At 42.1% G+C, this 27,418-nt stretch overlaps 1 protein-coding gene across 5 annotated transcripts; it reads left to right on the top strand.

Annotated features, from left to right (window-relative positions):
- Positions 1-454: 454 nt before the first annotated feature.
- Positions 455-25,936, top strand: LOC308330211 (uncharacterized protein). Of its 5 annotated transcripts, none has more exons than XM_080784986.1 (23): positions 455-607; positions 2,901-2,993; positions 3,325-3,373; positions 4,665-4,744; positions 7,779-8,072; positions 8,876-9,051; positions 10,423-10,538; positions 11,671-12,007; positions 13,110-13,246; positions 14,336-14,476; positions 14,573-14,606; positions 16,311-16,547; positions 17,137-17,528; positions 17,619-17,746; positions 19,478-19,594; positions 20,200-20,316; positions 21,602-21,697; positions 22,333-22,547; positions 22,693-22,745; positions 23,329-23,372; positions 24,140-24,208; positions 24,702-24,852; positions 24,985-25,936. In XM_080784986.1, exons 3-23 carry the CDS (start codon positions 3,335-3,337, stop codon positions 25,111-25,113), a joined length of 3,102 nt encoding a protein of 1,033 aa, XP_080641112.1. In that variant the 5' UTR covers positions 455-607; positions 2,901-2,993; positions 3,325-3,334; the 3' UTR covers positions 25,114-25,936. The 5 variants fall into 5 exon arrangements, with proteins under 5 accessions (XP_080641112.1, XP_080641109.1, XP_080641110.1 ...); XM_080784983.1 differs by having other exon boundaries at positions 3,325-3,390; positions 4,668-4,744; XM_080784984.1 differs by having other exon boundaries at positions 3,325-3,390; positions 21,605-21,697.
- Positions 25,937-27,418: the final 1,482 nt, after the last annotated feature.

The raw sequence follows: 27,418 nt of genomic DNA, 5'->3' as shown, positions 1-27,418 counted from the left end.
GGTTACGTTACTGATGTGGTAAAGTAAAGCATAACATGTCTACCCTAGCTGTTACACTAAACTAGAGGAAATTTATATATTTTCATAATTCTGAAAATATGGTTGATAGATATATTACAATTATTACACAATGTTCGCAATGTGCTACTATATTCTTCTTTACATGAGGAGTAGGCTAATGGCATATTTAGCCCCCACTGTTATGTCCATGCCCCCCCTATAGCTGTTATTACAGCTAAATGGATATTGAAATAATGGGAATTATGGATTAAGAAGGACAAATGTGTTTTTCTGACAGCTGAACATTTCAGAAAAATAAAACACATATATTTTGTTTGGAAAAAGTTCTGGTCCACACTACACAACCACAACCCAGAGTAAACTCTGCCACAACCATAGACTGGCCACAACCTAAACTTGGTCACCGGAAGTTCCTTACGAACGAACCCGGAAGCGCCAGTTTATAAATAATACAAAACGCGTTATTAATACAGCGTGCGTTTCATTATGGTTTTAACTTTATAGTGCTCAGATTTAACGGGGGGAACTGTCATGTGAACCGAAGATTACTTATTGATAGCATTTGGAGATCGCGTTTGGTCAATCAGTAAGTTAGCTTTTGTTTTAGCATGTTGGACAATGTATGCAGCTTCTTTGAGCTAATGCTAAATCTGGTACAGCACTGTCTGTCTTGTTATAAATATTTAATGAAAAACAATGAACCGTTATTGTGGTTTGCCTGATGCAGGCGGCATATAACCGGACTGTTTTGATGTTGACAACTTGTATATTAACAAAAGAAACATCAAAACATTGTCCTCAATGCTACCCACTAGCTTAGCATTCTAGCTAGCTATCAAGTCAGCCATTTATGCACACGAACACAATGCAAAGAGCAAACTGCACTACACAGTTTTGGATACTGAAATCATTTAGGAGAGTTGAATTGAGTTGTTCCTAGCTCCCACATTCAGAATAGCCCAAAATGAACAGATTCGGTCCATTTGCTCACTTAGAAGTGTTATTTGTACGTCTCTAAATGTTATGATGAATTGAAAACGGTGGACCCTCTTGTAAACAAGTGTAATGCTTTATGGTGTCGTCCACTCACACTTAACAGTTTTTGTATTGAGCTGTGCTTGAAATGTACTGTAATTCTGCAAACTGTTAATAAATACTTCAATCAATCAAAACGGCTTGAACACATGGTGCACTTTTCAGCATAGTCGTAACGTTACAGCAACATTGCTGCATCTCTAACCTTTCTGGGCTGCTGCCAACATCTTTGTTGGCTAGTTGGCCTTTAAGCACAATTTGGCTCCTCTCGGGGCCCTTGTTTACCTTTCCTATATTTGGGGGGGAAAAGGTAAACAAGGATCCCGAAATACGCCAAGCATAATGTAATGTCTGCTACCACAACACCTATGCTGCCAGTATGATTGTCACGATCGTTTGCTTCTTTGTTTAAAGGGTAAGACCACTTTTTCTGAGGTTTGGGTTGTGTAGTTACTTTTCCATGATGCAACTCCAAATGTGGACAAGAAATAAGAAATTACTGCTCCAGTGATTAGAAATTGATCATTCAAAATATGCTTACATTGTATAGCTAAAACAGCTCTCAAAGTCACTCTTTTAGTACGTAAACAAACACAAACAAAGTTGATTCAGACAATATAGACTATAGAGCATCACCAAAACTCATGTGGTTTTATTTTTTCATAAAAATGTTAGATTCCTGTTGATTTTACTATTTGAAGATCTGGATACGGATCCAGTCCGGGTTTTCTTCCCAATAAAATGGACTAATCAACAGGAATCTAACATTTTTATGAAAAAATAAAACCACATGAGTTTTGGTGATGCTCTATATTGTCTGAATCAACATTGTTTGTGTTTGTTTACATACTAAAAGAGTGACTTTGAGAGCTGTTTTAGCTACAAGTCAATGAGGAGCATATTTAGAATTATCAATTTCTAATCACTGGAACAGTTATTTTTTATTTCTTGTCCACATTTGGAGTTGCATCATGGCAAAGTAACTACACAACCCAAACCTCAAAAAAAGTGGTCTTTAATACCCTTTAACCTACTCAAGATGTCATGTTGTGTTTTAGAGTAGACCAACGCAACACAGTGAGCAAGCATTTTAGCACTATTTGATTTAATTTCGCCTGTTTAGAGGCTCACAACACGCCAAATTGTGTGTTAAACTACTTTCAATATTTGCGTGACACTTGTACAGTGTCTGTACTTTGTTGAATTGAACATGGTGGACCCTCTTGTAAACAAGTTTAATGCTTAATTGGGTCGTCCACAGTTAACAGTCTTTGTGCTTGAAAAGTACTGTAATTCTGCAAACTGTTAACACATATTTCAATCAATAAAAAAAAAAACTACAGACCACATAAATAATGTTTGTAGACAAACGGGTCTTTCCGGCTAGGATGTTTTCACAATATAGTGTCCAAAACATTAGTTATGTCTAATGTTTAATAACAAAATAAATAATATATTTTTAAAGGTCTAATATTACAATATTATAAGTGTCGTGTTCAGAAATAAGGTTAATTAATAATACTGCTCCAATGCGATGCAATCAGAGTTATCTATCCAGAAATATTTTGTTGTTGTGAATCAGTGGTTAATCAGTATTTAATCGATTCTAAGACATATTATAATACTGTTGACAGTAATATAATAATATAATAAAAAATCCCCCTCACTTCACCTATGTGAAGTGAGGGGTGCTCTTATCATACATCATCTCATTTCAGCCAATCACAATTTCCTCACTTTTGTCTTCAATGTTTCTGTTTACACAAACACTCAAAACATACATGGAAATATATCGTAGTGTTTGTTGAAATATGGAATGTGACCGTTATGTGATCATCTTGCAGAGTTTTCCTTGCTGTGCCCTGCCCAACTGTGGAACTATGATGTCATCGCACAGAAAGTCCTTCTCGCTTGCTGTTGACAAAGACAAATCGATGGTACGTATGGCACGCTGTATCCTAGTCTTCCAGCAGCAGCTTCATCAATATACGTTGTTGCATGCTGTATGTATGTATGTAGTATACATACGATTAGAACATAGAATAGCTACTATCTATCTACAGACACAGACTACAGGACAGTGCGTGGCCTATTTATGCTCCTGTAGTTTGTATGGGGGGGGGGGTTATTCCTTCTTTTTCTCCCAGCATAGTAAGGTCTGCAGATCACAGAGGGCCCCTTCTGTCTCCCCTCCAAACTGTGCAGGGGTGTAAATTGATGTGTATTCCACAATAGCATTCTGCAGTAATCATCCTTGTGATTTTGTAGATGGGAGTCGATGTCAGAATCCCCAAGATTCATCTTTCACCAGGGTGTGGTGAGCTGGAGAAACAGGTCATCATTGCATGGCTACTCTTCTTTATGCTTGTGTTCTGATCTGGGGATATTTTTGAGTGGTGCTAGCCACTCCTATAGACAGCTATGTGCGTCCCTGGCTGTGTCTGTCTGTCTGTATGTCCGTCCGAGTTCGGAAATAGCGTTTGTTAACCCCCAAGTGTCATTGTTGCGCAGTCTAACGCGCGCGCACACACACACACACACACACACACACACACACACACACACACACACACACACACACACACACACACACACACACACACACACAGGCCAGGGAGAAGGGCTTGTACAGTTCAGTACAGCACCACTCACTTCAGACTGGTCTGATTAGTTTTGTCATAACTTGGCAGTGCTGTAGTAGAAGGGGCTGTTCCAGTGAAGGAACTTCCCCTGGAGTGATTTATTGTGGTTCACACCATTCTTTTACTTTTTGCAAATTAGTCCAGATGTTAGTGTTATATAAATAAGCCTTATTGTTAGGCTATTGTATTACTGTAGCTAGATTGGCTGGCGCTGCCTTTTTCTTATGGGGTGAAAGCCAAACTGGCAAAGTTTCATTTAGGAGGAGTAAAACATTGCTGCAGCTCAATTAAAAAATTCTCCCTATATACGTCAGACATAATAAATCTAAGTATATGATGGAAAACCAAATCAAAATTCTAAATTGACTAACTGAAACTGCGTCCATAATCAGTTGGCTGCTTCCACCATGCTGAAACACACTGAACTTTAAGACATAACTAAAAATACTATATCTTCATAGCATCGCCTCGCTCATTTCATTTTTTCATGAGGTTTTTGTTTCAAAACTGGGATCATTTTAACTTGATTTTGTGAATCGTTTTATTTTCATTTTGACCTGACATGAAGGGAATTAATCATGTAATGTATAAAACTGACTCTATATGCTGATGTATAGCTGACCTACAGTATAGCGTCAGCTGACATGGCTGTCTGACGTGATCTAACGGTGGTGAAACAGTGGAGGAAATAACCTGACAGTGTGACTTTTATTGTATTGTATTTGAAGATTCAGAATAATTTTTGACTGGAATCAAATTACGCACCATTTATTTGATGAAGAAATGGCATGATTCAATACACACTCATTGAATTGTAAAACCAGAGGAGCCTAGTCTCATGAAAAGGAAAAAAAAAAGCGACTGGCTGTAATGGTGGTGGCTTGCCATCCCCTGCAGTTGACACCGTTTTGCATGATTGCGGATATTGCGACAGCTCCACGCTCATACAGCTGTTCCCCTTTCCAGCAGATTCACAGGACCAAGATCTCCCGCTCAAGAATGATCAAGAATGATCTTAAACGCGATGCTATGATGGGAATTACAAGGTAAGAAATGAAAGCTTTAGAGTACTAGGACATAGTAATGCCTGCAGAACACGGAGGGCCCCTTCCCCCTGTCTGTCTCCCCCATCCAAACTTTGCGGGAGTATACATTGGCCATATGAAAAGCATTCTGTACAGTAATCCCCTTTTGATTTGTAGATGTGAAGTCCTCTCAGAATCCCCAAGAAACGTCTTTCACCAGGTTATGGTGAGAAAAAAAGAAAGAAAAGAGAAAATCTTAAAGATGGAGTGCCACGATTTTTTTCCACCCTAAAACATCATCACGTCATTAAGTATGCCTGGTTTGCCTGGTGGGTGGTGATGGGTGGTGATGGGTGGTGATCCACCTGAACTGAAGCCGCACCCACAGCTGTAGTTGTATGATAAAGGGGGAGGGGTTAGGGGAGGTGCTGATAGTGTTAAAGAGCACCGAAGTCCTGACGTCACTGCGTGTCGGTAGAGGGCGTCAGTCCCCAGGTTCATGTATTTTTTATTTGCATTGAAATCCCCATAGGGGGATTTTAGATCTCTTCATATAAGAACTGCGTTTGAAAAATAAACCGATCATCCCAGCCTTTTCACTCATATGGATATGAAGCATCGACTGAAGGTGGAAATTTACAAATATACCCAAAGAGTAATAAAATAAGCATTAGAATGAGTCAAACAACCCAGAGACTACATTTCCGGGTAGGCGGGTGGCTGCATCTGCCCGTCGCACAACAGAAACTGAATGTTAATTATTTTTATTTAATTGATATTTAATGTTTCGTGGTTAGTACGAGTCGAGTCACCACCAGCTGAGATTACATCAACGAGGAATCTCAGGAACGCAATGTGTTGACAGCTGGGCGTGACGTATCTTAGCAGCGACATTGCCTTCATATGTATTTTCAAGGCTTTTGCGGCCACATTAATTCCATTTTCTCCAGAAACTGGCTGTATCAAATATGAATGGACATCATTAACGACACACAGCCACCCCCCTGACAGAAAGGCAGAGATGATTGGTTTATTTTTCAAAAACAGTTCTTATATGAAGCGATCTAAAATGGGGATTTCAATGCAACTAAAAAAATTACATGAACCTGTGTACTGGCGCCCTCTACTGAAAGTGACATCAGACTTCGGTGCTCTATTTCATTGGCCCGTTTGACTGTCAAGGGTTCAGCCTCCAGGAAGAAACCCTAAATACAAAGTTAATACACCATTGCACATAAAAACGACTCCAGGGTACTATCACATGAAAAACTGAAGTTGCATGTGCGTGTGTGCGTCTGTGTGTGTGTGTGTGTATGAGAGGGGGGTGAGGCGGTCAGCAAGGCAAGGAAGGCTTGACTTGACTCATGTAACTAGGGTTTCCATGGTCGTACTGTAGTTGTTCATGTCGCAAAAACGAGGGCGAGGCTTGATTTCATAGGGCGGGGCAGATAGATTTCAGCCGTCACATTTATTAACGTCGGAACGAAATTAAGGAAGGATCAGCTGTTTGCGATCACTTTATAAATGCCGTGGCGACGTGGGTGTACTACGAAACCTGCACTCGAATTTGAGGCATATTTTACACTCAATTGATAAATGAGGGCCTATGTGTCAAGCAGGGAGGCACTGGGTCCCATTTTTAGAGTCTTTGGTATGACCCGGCCGGGGATTGAACCCCAACCTCCCAGTCTCAGGGCGGACACTCTGTGTCACATGAGGTTAGACATGATGTGCAAAAGAGTGGCAACACATCTGTTGGTCCACATAGCAACAGAGTATGTACTGTACATGAAGTTTGCCATGAGTTGCAAAAAGTAGAAGCAAAAGGGCAGGTCCACATACAGTAAGAAGGTAGTCTGCAATGTGAGCGTTGTATATAAATAGGCTTTTTATATACTTTTTTTGTAATCTTGGATGCTTGGATTTCCTTCCATTTCCAATTATCTTTTTCACCATAAAGGAATGTTATACCTTGTGTTCAAGCCAGTAAATGATGAGAATACTAAAGTGACATTTTGGGTGACATTTAACCATCGCAAGATACAGTAGAGTGGATTCTCAGAAATGTATGATTTATTTGAACTAGGTCATCAGTAATTCCATTGTAGTGTTTACTGGCACAATTTAGTGCAGTCTCTTTAACCATCACAAGATGGAGCACTCTACCATAGTATTTATTTTCTCACATATGTGGCATACAGGTAATGTTCATGATAACATTCCAGAGCTCAGAATAAAGTAATATAACTCCTTGAGTACTGCTTTGTGCCAAATGTCCAATGTAGGTTTGGTAAGTTAAGTTGCAGAACTCTAATAATGAACTTTTCATATTTCCTAACCACTATAATGTAGTTTTTTCTTGTAATCATATCAAGTAGGCCTACATTTTCACTGTGAGGGTTAATATTGAGTTATTATCTAAAGTGTTTTTTCCCCCAACTGAAGACATAATAATAGATAAAGTGGTTGTTCAATGAATGTGCCAAACAGCGTTATTTGCCCTCCTCAAGGCCAAATACGGATAACTATATGGACAGTGGTCAAGGGCAATTTGGTTCAACCTCTTATCTCGTATTTATCTTTACACCTAGTCGTTTTGTCAACTTGTGAGAGGAGAAGTAGCCTGCTAGCAATTTGCCTTTCTCCACAGACATTCAACTGTCTAATATTTCTTTGTTTCATTTTATAAAATGAGGGTAGAAGCTGGGAAAACTAGCATTTCAACATTTATTTTCTGCTTAGCGGTCCACACTGCCCTATTTTAAGGACATTGTTTACTAGTCTCACAGCTCCACACCAAGCTTATCATGTCCACACACAGCACATTACTTATCTGCCCCACTCCACTCCTCTATACCCCCCTCCCCCCCTCCCTGCCCTGACAGTCACGGTCTCGCTATTGGACACTAGGAGTTAACACATAGCATCATCAGAAATGGCAGGGAGTGATAGGAGTCAGAATATCTTCAAGGGACGCAATGAGGCGACGGCGGGGACACCACCACCATACCAGGAAGCTTTCCACCCACTCTGTCTCTCTCCTTATCCACTGCAGGAAGCCCTGTCTGGTCCTCCTCACAGATGTCTTGAAGACGGCGACGGGCAGAGCTTATCTGGACAGCCGCTTGTGCAGCTGGGGAAGTGAAAACGGCGGGCAGACGACGATGAGCAGTGCTCAAAGGGTCAGTAACGGGAAGAGGGTGTCGTCTCAGAGCTGCAGAGACAGGTCGGGCGGGAGAGAGGCCATGAGGACCATGGGCTCAGAACGAAAGAGCTCAAGAAGACCCGACCAGGAACCTCTCTCCACTCCCAAACGCAACCAGGAGAGGCTCCCTCCATTCTCCCGAAGGTAAACAGCTTTCTGAACTTCAAACGGTGGCAAAAGCCAAATTCCAATGTCGGCAGGTCACCAGTTTCACCGCAACACCACCATGCCTGAGTGACCGAGTGGCCGAGATTTTGGGGTTTTGGAATTTGGCTAAAGTCTCTCCCGACGACCCACACAATGCCTTGCAAAAATCCCAAGGTGACTCCCAGGTAGTTGGCCGTGGATCAGTCGATAGGACTCTAGTCATTAAACACCAGACTGCGAATAATGAGCTGGAAAATGATCCACAGTCACCCAAAAAACATGTCGGTTCATTTCGTTTCTGAAAATGTATTCTGAGTGGAACCGTGTCTCTTTAATCTTTTTGAGTTTAAGACAGCGTGGTGGGTTTTCACTCCTCAGACCAGAGAATAATGACTAAAAATAGCCATAAAAAAACCCTAGGAGGTACACTTTTATTAAGGGTATTTCTGCTGTTTGTTTTAGATGTTTTGCAAGAAACGACCTTTTAATGGCGTTTGGCTTGGCCAACAATGCCGCAGGGCTCTCCACTTTTTCCAGGCAGAAAAAGTTGAGTGATTTTATTTGGAAGAATACCACACAGTAGGGGTTCGCACAGCTCTAGAAATGCTAGGTCGACTCCTCGCTTTTGTGTGATTTGTTTATCTGTTAAATCTTTCTTTTCCATAACCAGTTTCCTTATAATTAACTACCCTCTCACTATATAAAGTTCGACTCACTGAACTTACTACGTTTGGCACAGCCAATCGGGGGTGTTGTAATAACGTGACCGATCATTAGGTTAATTCTTGTTTTCTTTTGAGGTTAAACGTTGAGACTGGCTCGGCAGAAGAGAATGACGGCGAGGGAGCCGCTGAAGAAGTGGAGGTGGTGATAGACGAAGACAGTTTTGAAGATCGCATAGACGACGAAGAGAGAGATACCGAAGGAGAGCTGGACGTGATATTAGATGAAGACATTGGAGAGGATGAAAACACAGGTATTGGACGACGACAAGCTGTCTTTCCTTCATTTATCCATATGCCTTGCCCATAGTCCACTAACCCATTCTGACCTGAGATCAGATTCTAAAAATGTCTGTTTGAAAATGACAGTTTTCTGAAAAAGCTATGTTTCTATGTCAGTCGTCAGTCGTAAAAATAGCAGACATACAAGCTCGTAGTGCGCCACTCGGTGGCGCGCTATGAGCTTGTAGATCTGTTATTTTTCAATAGCTAAAGCATAGCATAAGGCTAAAACCAAAAGGGGTTCCCGCCCAAAATGGGCTAATGTGCTCAATTGAGTGGTTTGTATACCATTTCCCAGCCAAAACCCGGAGACGGAGGGGAGTGCGTGATGATGTGTGTAGGGTCGTTTAGTTTCACTTTATATAAGCTGTTCCATCGACCACGGCTTCGTCAACTCGGACTCAGGCCATCAGCTGCTCACTCTGGTTGGGAGCATCTCACTAGGCCTCAAGGCCTCACTGTCTGTTGGTGTGCCTGCCTGCTTCCTCCCCAAGTGATTTAAAAACTCACGCATTTTGTTGTAAAACTTTCCACATAAGGCCAGACATTGAGTGAACCAAAACTTCCCCCCTAAAAATGGGCTTGGCAACACAGTTCTGATTACATTGTTGTCCTTTTGGTGACATCATTAATAAAAGTCCTGGAGATGAAACCCCGTCTCCACCCTTATCCTCCCTTCCTGCCTCTCCTGCCCCTCATTCAAGGAGCTCTCCTACTTGGTGGAAGAGGTATAGTGAAGTGACCCTCCTGGCCACACTCCCAGGGTAAATAAACAAAAAGAAATGCTAGCACTTTATAGTGCTGTAAAACCTAAATGTGCTGAATTTATTCTGCCCCCCCCCCCCCCCCCCCGAACACCCTATGGCCTCATCTGAACTTTTTGGGCATTTTGTTTTTCCACCGCAGTGTTCGTTGTTTGTGCAGTAGATTAACCCATTTAGGCCTGGACACCAGATTCTATACAAATGTCTTTTAAATCTTGAAAGTTTGTCAGTGGTGCTCAACCTTTTTCATGTCAAGGACCCACCAGAATTATCTTTGGCCACCGACCCCCCATCTGAAAATATGTTGTTCCAAAGACCCCCCCCCCCAGCAGAAGCAAAGATTTAAGTTCAAACCGTTTGCTCTGAAAGAATATATATTCAAAGATTTGCGCCACATTTTCACGATTAAAAAAAAATTGCAGACCTACAAGCTCTTAGCGCGGCACCGAGTGCCGCGCTAAGAGCTTGTAGGTCTGCTATTCAATAGCTAAAGTATAACATTAATGCTATAAAACACCAAAAGGGGTTCCCGTACAGAATAGATTAATGATGGTGGTGTGTGTGTGTGCTTCTGCACAGACTGTGGGCTGATGGTGAATTCGGGGCCAGTACAAGACCCAGTTGGACGTGTGCCCGCAGCAGTACACAGCACCAAGTGGAAAGACCCTGGAGACCAGGAGGAATTCCATGGCAAGGTGGGTTCTATGCATGGAAACGGGGGGGGAAACAATGGTGGCTACAGTTTCCGATTAAAAATGGTTACAGTATTGCAATTTGACTTATCATATTATTGTGATTCTGTAAGCAGGGCGATATATGGTGATCAAAAGAAAATGTTTTATTTAAAAAAGAAAACTGTCGTAGTATTACGACACACGACTGCAGTATAAATATGCATACATTCTAAGTAAAGTGACCTTTTTATTTAATGTAATCAGAACAGTGGGATGAGCATTTTGTATTTAAACAAAACCGTAACTCTAGCATTTGCCCATATTAGTAGTAATGCTGCTTTACTTTTGTCTTAAAGGACCACTTCACCACTTTTCAACCTAGCTTCATATAATAGGTCCTCACTATTAATCATGATAAAATGGCACGATTTTTTCCTACTCAGTCTGTGTCTCATAGGAGGGCTGTGGGCAGTTTAGAAACCGTCTTCCATTGACATCATCATTAGGTAGATTATTTTTTAAACAAGATTATTTTACAAAAATGTTTAGATTTTCATTATCGTGAGAATGGTGGCTTCCATTTTCACATTGAAACTTTTCAGGACTAGAAAGCCTGCAGTTTATTAGCTTGCATTCCCCATCGATGATATCACTGGAAGACGGTTTCTGAACTGCCCACAGCCCTCCTATGAGACACAGACCGAGTAGAAAAGAATTGCACCATTTTATCATGATTATTAGTGAGGACCTATTATATGAAGATAAGTTGAAAAGTGGTGAAGTGGTCCTTTAACTTTCACCTAGAAACTCCATTCACGCTTTTTATAATTCAGCTGACTGTGGAGACACATGCTGGAACTTTTTACTTTGAAATGTTTTATAGTTTCTGAGTTATTTAACTTAAACGCCCAATGCATTCTCAATGGCAATAACTTGGCACCACGTATTTTTTATTTTTTTGACATATAATTATATATATATTCTTTTCAAAGACGTCTTGGGCACAGCACGCGGGGTAATACCAAAGACGTCCACAGACGTCTTGGGCACAAAATGTGTTTTAACAATCCTGTCCAGCTCATTCTCACGATGTGTCTTTTTAAATCCCTTCCCACTTCATCCTGCGGCGGCGGCGGCGGCGGCGTCTCAACAGAAGAGGAAACGGGAGTCCCTGAAGCTCCACTGCAACGGCAGAAACACCCCCAGCAGACGACGCAGCAGGGAGAGCGTGTTAGTACGCCTCTCCTCCGGGGAGGCGAGCGGAGCCGAAGAAGGACCGGCCAACAAACGTCTCTGTCCGGAAGACAGCGGCGGAGGAGGAGGAGGCCAGTCTGAGACTCCGGAAAGCGGCTTCGTGCAGATCACCTTAGAGGCAGCGGAACGCGGGAGTCTACATTCAGTCGGCAGTCCCAGCGGAAGCCATGTCGGGTTTTGCCCCTCTCCTCCCGGCCCTGATGATGATGTGGTCAGAAGTGCTCACTCTGAACCAAGTAGGTGTATATATATATATAAATCGAACTGTTGACATGTCACTTTAACCCATTTAGGCCTGACCACAAAATAATAAAGAAAATCTTCTAAATCCTCTAGTTTTCTGAAATAAATATTTTCACGATTTTTCAAAAATAGCAGACCTACAAGCTCGTAGCGCGCCACGAGCTTGTAGATCTGCTATTTTAGCTAAATTATAACAATGTTTAAAACACCAAAATGGCTCAATAAATCATGCACGTGATTACATTATTGACATTTATATGCTGGATGTGTTTTCCATCGGCACAAGAAGCATTTGTGCATTCTGTAAGTGCTATTTATCCGTGTATTGTGTATTTGATTCGTCTGTGCCTTCCTGTTATTGGACTTGTTCTGTGCTCCTTTCTTCTCTATTCACTCTTTCCCTATTCTAACTCTTCCTTGTAAATGTTGAGCTTGCACAATTCTTTTTTTTATCGTGTGACTTGACAAAAGTTTATTCCTATTCTGACATCACTTATAAACAAACGGCAGCAACCACAACATTGTTTGTTATAGATACAAAAAACCTCAGTGTTAATTTAACACGTTTTAATTCTAAAGTGAACAAGTGTGTGTGTGTGTGTGTGTGTGTGTGTGTGTGTGTGTGTGTGTGGGCATGCACAGGGTTCAGACGTGCTTCCTGCCGTCATGTGCCCGTCAAGTCTTACTGTCCTTGGCTCTCATTCGAAGTTCCCGTTAATCCTCAATCATGCAGTGACATATACGAGGATGTCTGTGCTCGAGTGCATGTGTGTGTAAGTGTGTTATCTTGAGAAGGAGCAATATTGCTCTAGTGTGAGAGGCATGCAACAAACTTAAAGTGTGCTGGCCTGGGCCATGGCTCAGTGGTCCAGGGCGGCACCTTGGCTGGTAATCCAGTCTGGCAGTGTGCCGCGGGTTCAACTCCCGATCCCGATGGTCTTTACTGCATGTCTTCCCCCCCCCCCCCATCTCTCTCCCCAATTTCCTGTCAGCCTATACTGTCTGTCCCTCCATAAAATATATAAAATAAAAGACGAAAGCCATAAAAAAAAAGAAAATAAACTTAAAGTGTGCTTTATGTATTATGTTTTTCAGTTGTGCTGTCCAGTGACGACGAGGAGGGTGGTGCAGAGTGCCATCGCCCGCGCCCCAAAGGAGCTAAAGAGACTCGGACACAGCTCGCACAGGAAGACACGTCAACACAGGAACTCCACTCTGACATGGACGAGGAGGTGGGAGGTTTTTCCACCTGTATTGTATCCGTCCAAACGCAGACGATGTGTCGTTGTCATAATTATTATGAGCTACACTTTGTCTGTGTTTGGATAAGGATCCTTTTAAATAGGTGAAACATCTAATTCTCACCAGAGTAGGGCTGTGCAATATATTGATATATCAATATTGTGATGAGTCTGGGATTTGGGATATCATGAATCAATATGTTATGTTATGTCATGACAGTATTTTAGTCAAAAGACATTCCTACTTTAAGGACTTTAAACATACAAAATAAGCAGATACAAGCTAAGAATGCGTCACAGTACAATGCGTTGTGATGCGTTGTGAGCTTGTTGGCTATTTGTTTTGGGGTAAATTTTAACCAAAAAAAGCAAGGCTTTTGCACACCTACAGGTGCGTAGGAGAGGGTAAAGTCCCCGACAATGAAAAAGAACAAACATCCGCACACTGTCTTCAAATGCAGTGAAAAAACTTTAATAGGGAAACACAGCAGCGTTTCGGCCTATGCAGCCTTCATATCTTTATGAACACAAATGAGAGAGCATCCTTTTGTAGGCTGTCTGACCTAATGGTAGGCCTATCAGGTCAAACCAAGAAATGACATCACTCACTTACGGTGACAGGTACTCTCATATGGTTAAATGCGAAGAAACAAAATATATAAGCTCAATACACCAGTAACATTATTTAATAATAGGGTATGCAAAAATCATGATCAAGAATCAAAGTAAATCCAACATTTTGAAATATGCTTATGATCATTAAAATGTACCGCCACTGGGTATTCTATCATTTCTACTTGTATAGCTTTTATGCTCGCTTATTCTTTGTTTAAATTTCCTAGTGGTTTTGCACACCACATAGGCTACATTTTAACAAAATTATAACCTTTGCAATATTGATATTTGGTTAAAAATATTGTGATATTTGATTTGATCCATATCGCTGCTTCAGTTTGGCATACTTGGCTTGACCCTGTTGCTTGTGTGTGTGTGTGTGTGTGTGTGTGTGTGTGTGTGTGTGTGTGTGTGTGTGTGTGTGTGTGTGTGTGTGTGTGTGTGTGTGTGTGTGTGTTGTTGCAGGTCGTGCGTGTGGTGATCGAAGACCCTAATGTGGTGGTGCCAGTCCTCACAGAGCCCCACATGCCCAGTCCATACTCCCTACTGCCCTTCTCCGCCTTCCACTGCGGAGGTTGTCGCGCGGAGGCCAATGGAGACATAATGGTAAACCCCAGAAATGGCAGTCAATGTGCAATGTGTACTCAAAGTGTCACCTGTGGTGGTGGTGGTGTGTAACCCGTTGTTTTGTCCCCTACACAGGCATCAGACCAAAGAATCCTCATACCTTTAAAAGGTAACGTTAATATTATTTCAATCACAATTGACAAATACTTGAACAAACCATGTACCCCCCCAGACTGACTCGCACGAGTTCCCTCTAGTCTAGGAGATGTTTTCAAGAGTATGCTTGATTTAGCAAGTGACCTGTGTGTAACCTTCAGTGTGGGCTGGGAACCATTCTATAAATGTCTTCTAAATCCTGTTTTCTGAAGAAGCTATGTTTCTATGTCAGTCGTTCTTCGATTTTTCAAAAGCTCACTGTGCTGTATTTTGCGTGTCTTAAGTACCAGGTCTTATTCCCTAACTTGAGTAAACTAAAGACCTGGAGGCGTGATCAATGCTCTTTGGCCACTCAGAATAGCCGAATGGCATTGATCACGCCTCCAGGTCTTTAGTTTACTCAAGTTAGGGAATAAGACCTGGTACTTAAGACACGCAAAATACAGCCCACTGTCTGCAAACTATCCCCCCTCCACTGCGGCTATGTCAACAAGGAAGTGCGTGTGCAATGCATGCGCTCGGATTAGACCCTCCGGGCCTTAGTTCACCTGTTCCATTTTGAGCCCCTGGAATCTTTCTTTAAGGAGCTTAGCTTGTGACATATGATGTACTGTGTAAATATGAAATGCATGGTTATCCGTGTATGGAACTAAGCTACATGTAATCCCCTACCTTGTAACATCTTGCACGGACTGAGAATTCACATACTGTACCAGTACCTTTTGATAACTTTTTTTACAATGAGCGCATTCATTTTTTTTCACCCAGGCCCCCTTTCCACCGGGTTCTTTTAGGTTTTTAGTCCAAATGTAAACGTTAATTATGAATTGAGTAGGCAAAACCATACCTATATTAGATTGTTATCACCATGAAACTTCTCCAATTGAGTACTTACACGAAGACAATGATTTATTGTATTACAAATTTTACATTTTTAAATATGCAAATGAGGCATTATTATGTCGGAAAATATGCAAAAATTCTCGAAAATATGAAAAAGGTACTACTGTGGAAGGGTTATCATGTATTCATTTACTTGTATTGATCCTATAAACAATTTTTATATAGGGTATAGTTTGCCCACCAATTTTGGGGCTCTGGCTCATGGACTAAAAACCAAAAAGGAACTGAACCGGTTCCCATTGGGAACCAACCGGTGGAAAAAGGGTCCCAGTGTTAATTATCTAATGTAATCCTGGGCTCTTACACTCCCTCCGCCAACCTGGGGAGAGCAACGGACTGACCTCATGCTTCCTTCTATGCATGAGCGTCCAGGCCGCTTCTTTTCACCTGACAGCGGGGAGTTTCCCTGGTTGGACGTAGTGTGTGGGAGGAACACGTTATTTCAATCAGTTCCTTTCCCCTCTAGGTGCGCCGGCTGGCCAGGGGAAAGAAACGAATGTCTTTATGCTAAACTTATAAAGGCTACACAGTGTACTTAAAAATGTGTCTCTGAGTTATCCGAGTACAAACCGCTTTGAGTACTGAATGTTGACCCCATTATATACAGTATACAGTGCGGAAGAACTTTGATTTGGGTCAACCTAACGGTCGGAATAATGGGATTTCGAGTGGAACCCTGAAGTTGAGCTATAGGCTTTAGACGACGGCGAGACTCTTCACAGAGAAGAGTCTCAGAGTCACAGAGAGAAAAAATCGTATGTTTGCAACCTGGGTAGTTTAGCCTATAGGCTAAACGTTGCCCTATTGTCCACAGATGTGAGTGGCGAGGTGGAGGTGATGCTGACCCTGGAGCGCGAGGAGCTGCTGCAGTACAGCGTGTGGGAGATGCTGGACATGTTCTCCCTGGGCCTGGCATATGACGACGTCGAAGACATCACGGGGCTATCTCCGGCTGCTTTCCTCTTCGTGTACGTGTCAGACACTCTGGCCAGCGCCGTAGAGAGTGACATGCGAAAGCTGTTCGTAAAACCGCAGGAAACCTTTTCCACTGGTAAGACTTAAGTTGCCACAACGGTTACACAGATCAAACACTTTGTATTTCACTTTTTAAGTGGTGCAACCACTTCTACATCCAGCTTTGTCCATGTACCTGTGTACCTGTGTCTATGAGCACGAGTATGTTACTCATTTATACCAGTAGGGGGCGCCAGAAACAGAGAGAGGGGTAGTGCTGTGTCTCTAATGAGAGCGAGAGAGAGAGAGAGGGGAGTTGCACCACTTGGTTCACACAGGTGTGATTTTTTTTTATAACTTAAAATGTTATTGATTTTTCAACAAAGACAAAAGACATAAACATAAAAAATTAAAAAGAGGCCATCGACATTGCGTTTCAAACTTTGCTTGTAACATTACATTTTTCTAGGCATTTGCTATTGTTTCTCATTCCCCCATACTCTTAAATGTTGTCCATTTGGACCATCCTTTTTTTTCTTCCTGTAGCCTCAGTTTATTTCACATTTTTGGACTGGTGAGACCTTTCTTTTTTCTTTTTTTTTCCCACCTGTGGCTAAATTCACTTTTAACGCACATCAGACCCCATTCTAACCCAGTCTTCCGTGTGTGTATATTTTTCTCTTCAGTCAAAGCCAGTCCGTTCCTCCTCATGTGCCTGAAAGAACCTCTGGTGAGTTTGAAGGGCTCATACATGCGTTCCATCCTGGACATTCTGTGTCTCAACGGGCTGACGCAGCAAAAGGGCCTCACGGACTCCAGCCTAGGTTACGAGGACATCGACACGCCTTCCCTCTCGATGGAAGACAGCCTGGAGCTGGTCAGGAGAACGGGTCTGGATCCCCACCTGCTCTGCCTAGTGGGAGCCGAGGACATGATGGAGCCCGAAGGCCACATGTCCCTGGACTGGGACGCCACCGGGCTAAATATGGAATCGTTGCCAGAACCGGACGCGGCGGTGCCTCCTCGGGACAAGCCAGACGTGGACGAGGAAATGGGACAGAAGGAACAGTCTGCTGAGGTGAGGGGTGTGGAAGAATGTGATCGCAGTGTGAATGTTGCTTCGGAAAGCACACCCATCTTTTCCTGACACAAATTTCCTCCAACCCAGGAGAGCAGTGCGGAGCCCACACCCCTATACACCGTGTGCCACCGGAGGACCAGAGGGTCCTACTCCGTGTCCCTCTGCAAACCTGACTCCGGCTGGACTAAATATAAACACCAGGGGCTGTCCCGCAGGCATGTAACCGTAATGCTGTCGTCGTTACCCACATTCAGCTGTTCACTATGCAAGATGTCTAGCCCGAAGGTATTTTTTATGACCATGTAGGGTAGGCCCTAGGGCCTAGGTGGTTGAAAAGTTTAAATTAACCCGTCACCTCTGATGAAAACATTTGACATTTATCATAGAAGCCCTCTGGTCTTTTACGACTAGCGGTGCAACAAGGAAAGTTACCTGTCAACGTACACAACATGTATGCTATTGTATAGGGTAGCCGGTACCCTCACAAAAACATGCAAATAATCCTGGCTCTCTATACTGCCTCTCCCTGGTAAGCCAGGGGCGCCTGATGGAGGGGAAAGGAACTGGTTGGAATAACGTGTTCCTTCCACGCGCTACATCCTGCTGGTGATGTAGCGCTTCTTATCACCCTGTCAGGTGATAAGAAGAGGCCTGCTTACTCCTCACGCATTAAAGGAAGCATGAGCTCAGTTCGGGGTTCTCCTCCGGTTGGCAGAGAGAGTAGTGCCCAGGATTACAGCTCAGGAAATTGGCACCGGGTGAAAATTTGCATTACAAAATCGTGGGATGAAAAAAAATAAAACATACAATATGTATGTGAAAATTCTCCAGTGCAGCTTTAAAGTATTTCTTGTAAAGCTTAATTACGACACATCTACTCATTAACCCATTTAGGCCCGACGTCGAAAAAAAAGTCTTAAAGAATATATATTCAAAGATTTGTGCCGCATTTTTACGATTAAAGTAAGAAATAGCAGACCTACAAGCTCGTAGCGCGCCACTCGGTGGTGCGCTATGAGCTTGTAGATCTGCTATTTTTCAATAGCTAAAGCATAACATAATGCTGACACCAAAAGGGGGATCCCGCCCAAAAAGGGTTTCTGCTACCAGTTGCACACAAAAAAAGCTAATTATAATTTATTACATTCTCCTCGTCACTGCTGGTGACATGGTTAAACTCACAGCTTGGGACAGCTATTACCACAGCTGTTAATACCTGGCTCAGACCAGGATATTACAATATGAATATAATAGCTTATGAGTCAGAGGCAATAACACACAAAAAAAAACGTACATGCTACTGTATGTAGCCCAGCCGCCCAGTAAGCCTTTGTATGTGCAGGACATGTGAATCCGCTCACGCTTGAAATTCTGAAAATGTGTCTACGCCACGAATTAATTTATTCTTACTCATAACTTCGGCCTTGTTGCGTCACAACTGACAGCTTCATACTGTTTGTCTCTCCCCCTCAGTCTGTGAACCTTTTGTGTGGCCTTTTTAACATTGCAGTGCTAATTCAATAGGCAGGTGATTTTCATATATCGAGGAATGTCCCCTCCATTAAAACCCATTCTGGGCGGGAACTCCTTTTGGTGTTAGCATTATGTTATGCTTTAGCTATTGAAAAATAGCAGATCTACAAGCTCATAGCGCGCCACTCAGTGAGCTTATAGGTCTGCTATTTTTTTTTAATCGTGAAAATGTGCCTCAAATCTTTGAATATATATTCTTTTAGAGTTTCGGTTTTTAACTCAAATCTTTGCTTCTGGAGGGTCCCTGGAACAACATATTTTCAGATGGGGGTCGGCGGCATATTACATATAATTTTTGGGGTCCTTGACATGAAATATTGAGCACCACTGACATAGAAACATCTGTTTTTCAGAAAAAAATACATATACAAAAATACAAAATACAATACGTTGAGCTTGTCTCTCCTCCTCAGGTTGATCCAGTTCCCTCCTCCGCCTTCGAAAGGAGGAATCACCGTGACGATGGAGGACCTGCAGTGTCTCGACAGCGGACAGTTCCTCAACGACGTAATCATCGATTTCTACCTCAAGTGAGTGTGGCGTCATTTCTCCGTTTAGACGGGAAGCGTGGCTTTCATCAGATTGTGGAACAAAAGTCACAATTGATCTGAGCATATGGATATCTGGGAAAAAACGTTAAACAAAAACTGAGGAATATGAGTGTGCTCCACTTCCGATCGCATGTGTCTTTGTTTACGTTCCAAACATTCCTAACTGTAGCGGGAGTAGCCAACAGATTCAGCTGCGTAGCTCTGAATCCATCTTGAGATATTAGCCCATTCAGGCCCAAATTAGAAAAAAAAGTTTTCTAAATCATGACAATTTTCTGAAAGATTTGAGGCACATTTTAACGATTTTTCAAAAATAGCAGACCTACAAGCTATGAGCTTGTAGATCTGCTATTTTTCAATAGCTAAATAACATAACATATATGTTACACATATAACATAATGTTTAAAACACCAAAACGGGTTCCCGCCCAGAATGGGTTAGGATACATTATTGGTAGTAAATTAGAACAATAGTAATGCATATATTGAACCGTTCTTTTCCATCCGCAAGAAGCCTCACGTCAGTCAGGTTTTAGAAAAAAACATTTCAAAGGTGTGGTGGATATGTGTGTTTCTGAATCCAGATACCTGATCCAGAATGCCTCTGCCGAGGTGGCCGAGCGCTCGCACATCTTCAGCAGTTTCTTCTACAAGCAGCTGACTCGCAGAGACAACGCCAGCGAGGACGGCACCAGTGCCTCGTGAGTACAGTCGCCCATCTGTCTTTCCCACATTCGCTGATAAGAGAGAGGAGTGTATTTTGAAGGGTGTTCTTGTTGACCACACAATGGCATAATAATAGGTGAATATTCTGCAAAAATAGCAGATCTACAAGCTCAAATCATGTTGCGACACGTGAACTGCTGTGAGCTTGTAGCTTGGCTATATTCGCTATTTGACCAGGGGGGCAGTCAGACGGATATTTTGTGAAGCCACTAAGGAAATGAAAGTTAATATAATGGCCTGTTGTGGCGCTGTCATTGGGCTCAAAAAAACCCATAGCCCCATAGAAGTCCATGTATTTGGGCCCAACTTCACCTAGACTGTATTACCTTAATAAACATGGTCATGAATACTTTTTGCTTCCAGTCACTAGTTTAAAGTCTCATTTCTAATGTCATAATATTCGTTTTGGAGAATTATGGTCCCATTTATTAAAAAAATGACCATAAAGTCGCATGTTCTGAGGGGCGTGGCTACCGTTACAGTCTATGAACGGGATCCCCCACCCACTCGAGTCAAAATAAAAACCAACGAAGAAGAAGGGGGAAGTCCCGCCTCGTTGTCTGGGCCAGCCAATGGGCCAGCTGGCCTGAACTGGGCCAAAACGGATCTAGAAAGATGGCGACTTCCATTGCAAGGACTGACAGGCTTCATTTTACGTTCACGTTAGACCCGCGGAACGCTTTGTCCATATTTTTTACAGTCTATGTATTTGACATACAACCAAGTGTATAGGGTTTAAAGACACAATGACACACACGTTTGATTCTGCATATCACGTGAACTGTTGTGTCTGCTATTCAGGTATATAACAAGTGAAGCGCAAGAAAAAAAAATATATATAGAAAAAAATCAGACCCGTCTGAAGTGAGTGGTGCTGTAATGTACTTGTACTGTACTGTACTGTCCCTCCTTCCTGTCCCTGTCCCTGTGTGTTAGGCTGTGCAACAGTGACACTTGGTGGTGAACAAAGGCTATAACGCTATTTTTGTGCTCGGACACAGGGACAGACCCAGGGACCCTGGGACACACACAAACACACATAGCTGCCTATTGTTGTTGTATTACTGTTTTCTCATTGTTTGTACAGTATGTAATCTCGGCATCATTGTAAATGAGGGGTTCCCTCAATGGTCTCTCCGAGAATTTAAATAAAGGTTGAATGAATATAGGAGTGGTTGCACCACTCAAAAAACAGTATTTTGTCGTAATGTCTTTAGATCGTTAATGTTTTGCTTTCTCTTCCACCGTTCCTGCACTCAGAAGTAATAGACAGCGGCGTCACCAACGAGTGAAGACCTGGACGCGACATGTCGACATCTTCAACAAGGACTTCCTGTTCGTGCCTGTCAATCAGGAGTGAGTAGACGGGTGGTCTGTGTATTTTTTGAAAAATGTAAAATAAAAACAAAATATTAAAAAAATAAAAATCAGGAGTGAGTGCCATGCGTGAACGCACGCCCATGCACAGTACAGTACATTAACACAGTGGTTCCCAAAGTGGGGTCCGGGGACCCCCAGGGGTACCTGAGGGAGTTCCAGGGGGGACCCATCTATTTTGTTCATGTTCATAAAGTGCTAAAGTGTTTAAAGCAGTGGTTCCCAAACTTTTTCATGTCAAGGACCCCCAAATTGACACTACTTAGCCCGTGGACCCCCATTTGAAAAGATATGCCAGGGACCCCCATAAGAGAAGACGTACACATTTAGACGTCTACATTGACGTCTACATTTAGACGTCTACATTTAGACGTCTGTATACATTTAGACGTCTACATTTAGACGTCTACATTTAGACGTCTACATTTAAACGTCTACATTTAGACGTATACATTTATTTTTTATCCGTGTTGCGAGGATGAGGGGGTACCTGGAAAAATATCTACCCCAAAAGGGGTACCTGGTCCAAAAAAGTTTGGGAACCCCTGCATTAACACACTCAGAACTGCACTTAAAACACTTCAATTCATATTCCTCTCTCGTTCTTGATTCAGGTCTCATTGGTACTTGGTAGTTATTTGCTTCCCTGGTTTGGAGGCGCCGTGCTATGAGGTCCAGTCGAGCCCAGCCTCGCCTAAAGGCGTGCAGGACACCATGTCTGCCGAGCCCCAAGCCGAAGAAGAGACCCACGAGTCTAATAAGTCCAATGGCGCCACGGAGGCAGCACTGCACGGATCAAGTCTCGCAGAAAACCAAGACACTCAGTCTGGTATGTGCGTCTTCAATGCTATATGCCTTAACCAAACACGTGTCTGCTCTGAGATTAATGCAGTTGTTGCAGTTGGATTATAATTTTCTTGCACAATCAGGCAGCACCGTTGGGCTCATGACGTTGATTATTACTGTTTTCAAAGGAGTTCCTGAAGATCAAGAAGACCTTACCAAAGAGCCACCACCCGGCCCACTGGTAGGACCTCCTGGATTCTTTACTGTCTGTCCACAAATTGAATTATTATTATTCTTGTCAGCCACTAGAGCGAGGCACATTTTGACCTGGCAGAGTTGTACGTTCTTCGATGTGGTACCAAAGAGTGCCAGCTATCTAGAACAGGGCTGGTGTATAATATATGTAATTAATTAGATTATATACACGGTGTATAATTCACCGCGTTACCCTGCTGCTGTTCATTGGAGCAATGCATCAACACGGCCTCCATATTGGCCTTGGCAAGCTGTGGCTCCTAATGCATGTATGCCCCATGTATTGCCAATGGAGCAGGAGGCCTCTCTCCACTATTAAAATCATAACTCACTGAATTATCAACCAATTGTCAAGCAGTTTGGTTTATTACAAATGTTTCAGACATGTAGTTATGTTTTGATACAGGATACTTGGTTAAATTAAAAAAATGTGGGTTTTCATACCGAAACAGCAGCACATAGACAGATACTTACTGTAATGGTTATAAAAACAGAGGAAAGTTTTAGATTCTTTCTTTCTTTCTTTTCAATCTGAGGCACATCAATTATTTATTCTGATTTATTTGTAGAACTGCACAGAGAAGACCTGCAAAAGAAAGACCGTTTGCAAGAGGTGAGTGCAAGGCTCTGCATAGATCCACTGAATTTTCTCATGCACTTTGCTCAGTATGTCTTCCCAATTTGACCGGTGAGACTTTGAGTTTGTGTAGCATGCCATGCTAATTAATATCAGCTGCAGACAGGATTTCAATGTGAGGCTTACTGCGGGTTGGGTCAACCCCAAAGTTTTAACTGCAGCCTCGGAGCAGACACTTAAACGTGATTTGTTTGTTGAGGGGGTTGGTTCTCTGGTTTTGAATATTTAACCAGTACTGTTGTTAAAGCTTATGCTCTTTGGCATCATTCTCTGTATGAAGTGAATTATACGGTGTAAAATTCCATGTCCCTCTTCAGTAACCTGTGTAAAACATTCAGTAGGAAATAATGTAAATAATAATCTCTAGGTGAAGCTCTATAAGTGGTAAAAAAATAATAATCTTCAACCGCTTATATGTAGTCGGGTCGCGGGGGCAACAGCTCCACCAGAGAGCTCCAGACTTCCCTCTCCAGAGCAACATTAGTAACTTCATTCACTGGGCGGTCCCGGCAGATATTGAAAAATATCCTCTCCGTTCAATTGACTCTTGAGTTATTAATCCCATAGCCAAATGGTTTCAAAAGCATCATGTTCTACCGGAGGAGGCATAGGGTTATTATTTGTGAGGGCGTGAGCATGCTGGTGGGGCGTGGTCCCTTCTCCACCGAGTTACTCCTCCAGTAAAACCCGAGTGTCACGCTGGACTATTTCTTATGAAATAATTGTACTGCATGTCTCTCCAGACCCTGCATTCTCATTATGGACTCCCTTAAAATTTCCCACCATGAGCGAGTCTTCAAACTTGTGCGGGAGTAAGTACGACTATTCTACTAGTGCACATGTGCATGTATGCAAGCATCTATGGGTGTAGTATGTAGGTCTATATAGTGTACAATAATCCATGTGTGTGTGTGTGTGTGTGTGTGTGTGTGTGTGTGTGTGTGTGTGTGTGTGTGTGTGTGTGTGTGTGTGTGTGTGTGTGTGTGTGTGTGGACTTAGATAGCATTTGATAGACTTATAGCATGTTATGTAGACAGCATAAGTGCATTGTATGTAGTCATAGCACGTCATAGTACATATGTATAGCATAGTAGTATAGATGTATAGCTTATATGTATAGTTTCATTATAGATATTCCACTGTTACTTTCTTAGCTTACGCATGTTTCATGATAAATGTTTTTATGTGATGTATTCCCATGCTTTTTTGTTCTTGCTTAATGTAAATCGCTCTGAATTAAGAGCGTCTGCTAAATGCCTAAATTGTAAATTGTGTGTGTGTGTGTGTGTGTGTGACGTGTGTCAGGTACCTGCAGACGGAATGGGAGGTGCGAAGGGGCTCAGTGAGGGACTTTGGTGCCGAGCAGATGAAGAGCTCACACTGCCGCGTCCCCCTGCAGGACAATACCAGCGACTGCGGCCTCTACCTGTTGCAGTATGTCGAGAGCTTTTTAAAGGTGAAGTACTGCTACAAAAAATATGATCTCCTAAGCTTTCTTTTCAGTTTTTTCTTGTGCTCGATCAACATGTTGTAATTCACGCTGCACATGTTGCTCACATCACTGTTAAAAACACTCTTTTACTTCTAGGACCCCGTGGTTCACTTTGACCTTCCTCTATACCTCCAGCGCTGGTTTTCACGGCAGCTGGTGCGACGGAAACGAGACGAGATCAGGGACTTGGTACTTCATCTCTGCCGTCGACAGAACCTAACATAATCCTGTCGTGTTCGTGTAGAAATCAACCAATTACTGCTCATACTGAGCAATAGATATATATTCAAATGTGAATGGAAAATATTTCCTTTCCTTTTATTGCGTTCTTTGTTTTTGTTTTTTAAGCTGTATGACGCATTACTGTTCTCGAAATTAGAAGAGTTTTATTTTGACTAGCTGTGGTTTGGACTTGAGTCATATTTGACATCTTGACTACCGGTATGTGAATATGAAGGGACATCTCACTGGTGCGTTGTCAAATATAATTTGACAACGCAAACGTGGTTTGTTTTAAACATTGGTTTTTTAACAATATTGCCAAACAATTTGTCTGTCAACAGACGCATCCATTTTAAATGCTTGTGTGCCCCATTGCCTTTAAAGTTTAAACATCATAATGTAGTACTATAAACATGCTAAACATGCCCATACAATTTGCAGTATTTGATAGTATACAATTGTTAGTCTTAATGATGTCAAGTGGAATATATGATTTTCGCACATAATTATGCAATTAGTTTCTGTCAAACGAAAACATAATTATGATTACATTTTCCATTCACACATTTTATTCAATGATACATCTCTGTATATTGTTTATAATGCGACTATTTTTTTTACTAATACAATGCAACTAGTATATTTACAATGTATGTGGCTGCATATTGTCTGGAATGGCAACCCGCAGCCACCGTTTCCTATTCATGCTCAGTTTTATTGGTTTTTATTTGGGTATTTATTTGTTTCCGATGTTCAGATTTTTTATATACAGTACATTACACAGACAAAACTCATTAAAACTGTGAGTGAATTAGTGTGAATTACATTGATGTTGTTATGGTCTTATGTGTTCATCCCTGAACAATGGTGCGTGGAAACTACCGCTATATTACACTTTTTTTTTTATTTTATTATATTTTTTATCCCACGATTTTGTAACCCATTTTTCACCCCTGTGTCAATCATCTACTGTGATCCTGGGCTCTACACACCCTCCGCCAACCTGGGGAGAGCAACGGACTTAACTCATGCTTCCTTCATGCTTGAGTGTCCAAGTTGCTCCATTACACCTAACAGGGGGGAGTTTCCCTGGTTGGACGTAGCGCGTGGAAGGAACACGTTATTCCAACCAGTTCCTTTCCCCTCCATCAGGCGCCCCGGCCAGCCAGGGGGGGGAGGCAGTTTAGAGACCAGGATTACTGCATGTTTTTGTGAGTATTTCTGTATATATAATATATTACACTTTCTGTGTCCTAGCCCTGAAATCATAATCATGACATGTCATGACGCAACTGAAGCCAGTTTTACACAATTTACCGCGAGAACGTGTACATAAACATTTAGATTTCGAATATAAAGTACTCACCAAGTGTGCCACGGGCGTTAGAAATTTGCTGGCACAGCGATTAGCATTGCTGCATTCCACGTTGTTTAATAAAAGGCCTTTTTATCCGAGCGCCCTGGCTACTTTTCTCTAACGGCGTCCGTTCGGAAAACTCACCGTCGCGCACCGGGAGCACACTCGCCTATTAGTTTGTATTGGCGTGCCTATATCGAACACACCCAGTGTTTCAGAGTGCCACACTCACGTGATGAGTACATTATATTTCAAATCTGAATGTTTATGTACTATGCAATTTTAAAAGCCACATATAGAAAGTTTGCTCTAGTCTAAAGGATCATGATTTACAGTGCAATATATTACAATGTTTCCATATTACAAATACAATATTCCCCATATCTACTTCTCTCCTAATATAATATAATCTGTTAGAGCAGGCAGGTATCGGCAGAATGATCAAGACCTTTTCGATTACCTTTGATGACAATTACTGGGTTCTAATTTATTTACTTACCTTTTTTGTATACAATGGCATTGGTTACTCTTGACTGTTTAAATGTGTGAGGAAAATGACGTTGATCGATAAACTGCTTTGTTATATAGGTTATGTACATTTCCACATGGAAATATAAATTGAATAAGCTGTAAAGAGACATATTTCCTATTTATCCACATATATGAACCTGAATATGGCATATATATGCAGCATATGCCATATTCTGTATATACAGTACTTGCCCTATATGGGCATACTATGTTAATATATTTTAAATAAAACCATAGCACCACCATTAGCCTTCACATGTCACGCACCCCCTAGAAGGCGCTCGCGCACCACAAGGGGTGCACGCACCACAGTTTGGGAACCACTGGCTCAAGTGGATGCCGAACTGTAAATATTTGTGTAATTAACCCTTGTGACTGCACACTTACTAGCCATTCACAACTATAATCACTTCAAGGAAG

This window comes from Protomyctophum bolini (genome assembly GCF_963924005.1).
Source record: "Protomyctophum bolini genome assembly, chromosome: 16".
In the NCBI taxonomy this organism is placed as follows: Eukaryota; Metazoa; Chordata; class Actinopteri; order Myctophiformes; family Myctophidae; genus Protomyctophum; species Protomyctophum bolini.
The sequence above is the reverse complement of the archived record's forward strand: the minus strand, read 5'-3'. Positions and strand labels throughout refer to the sequence as shown.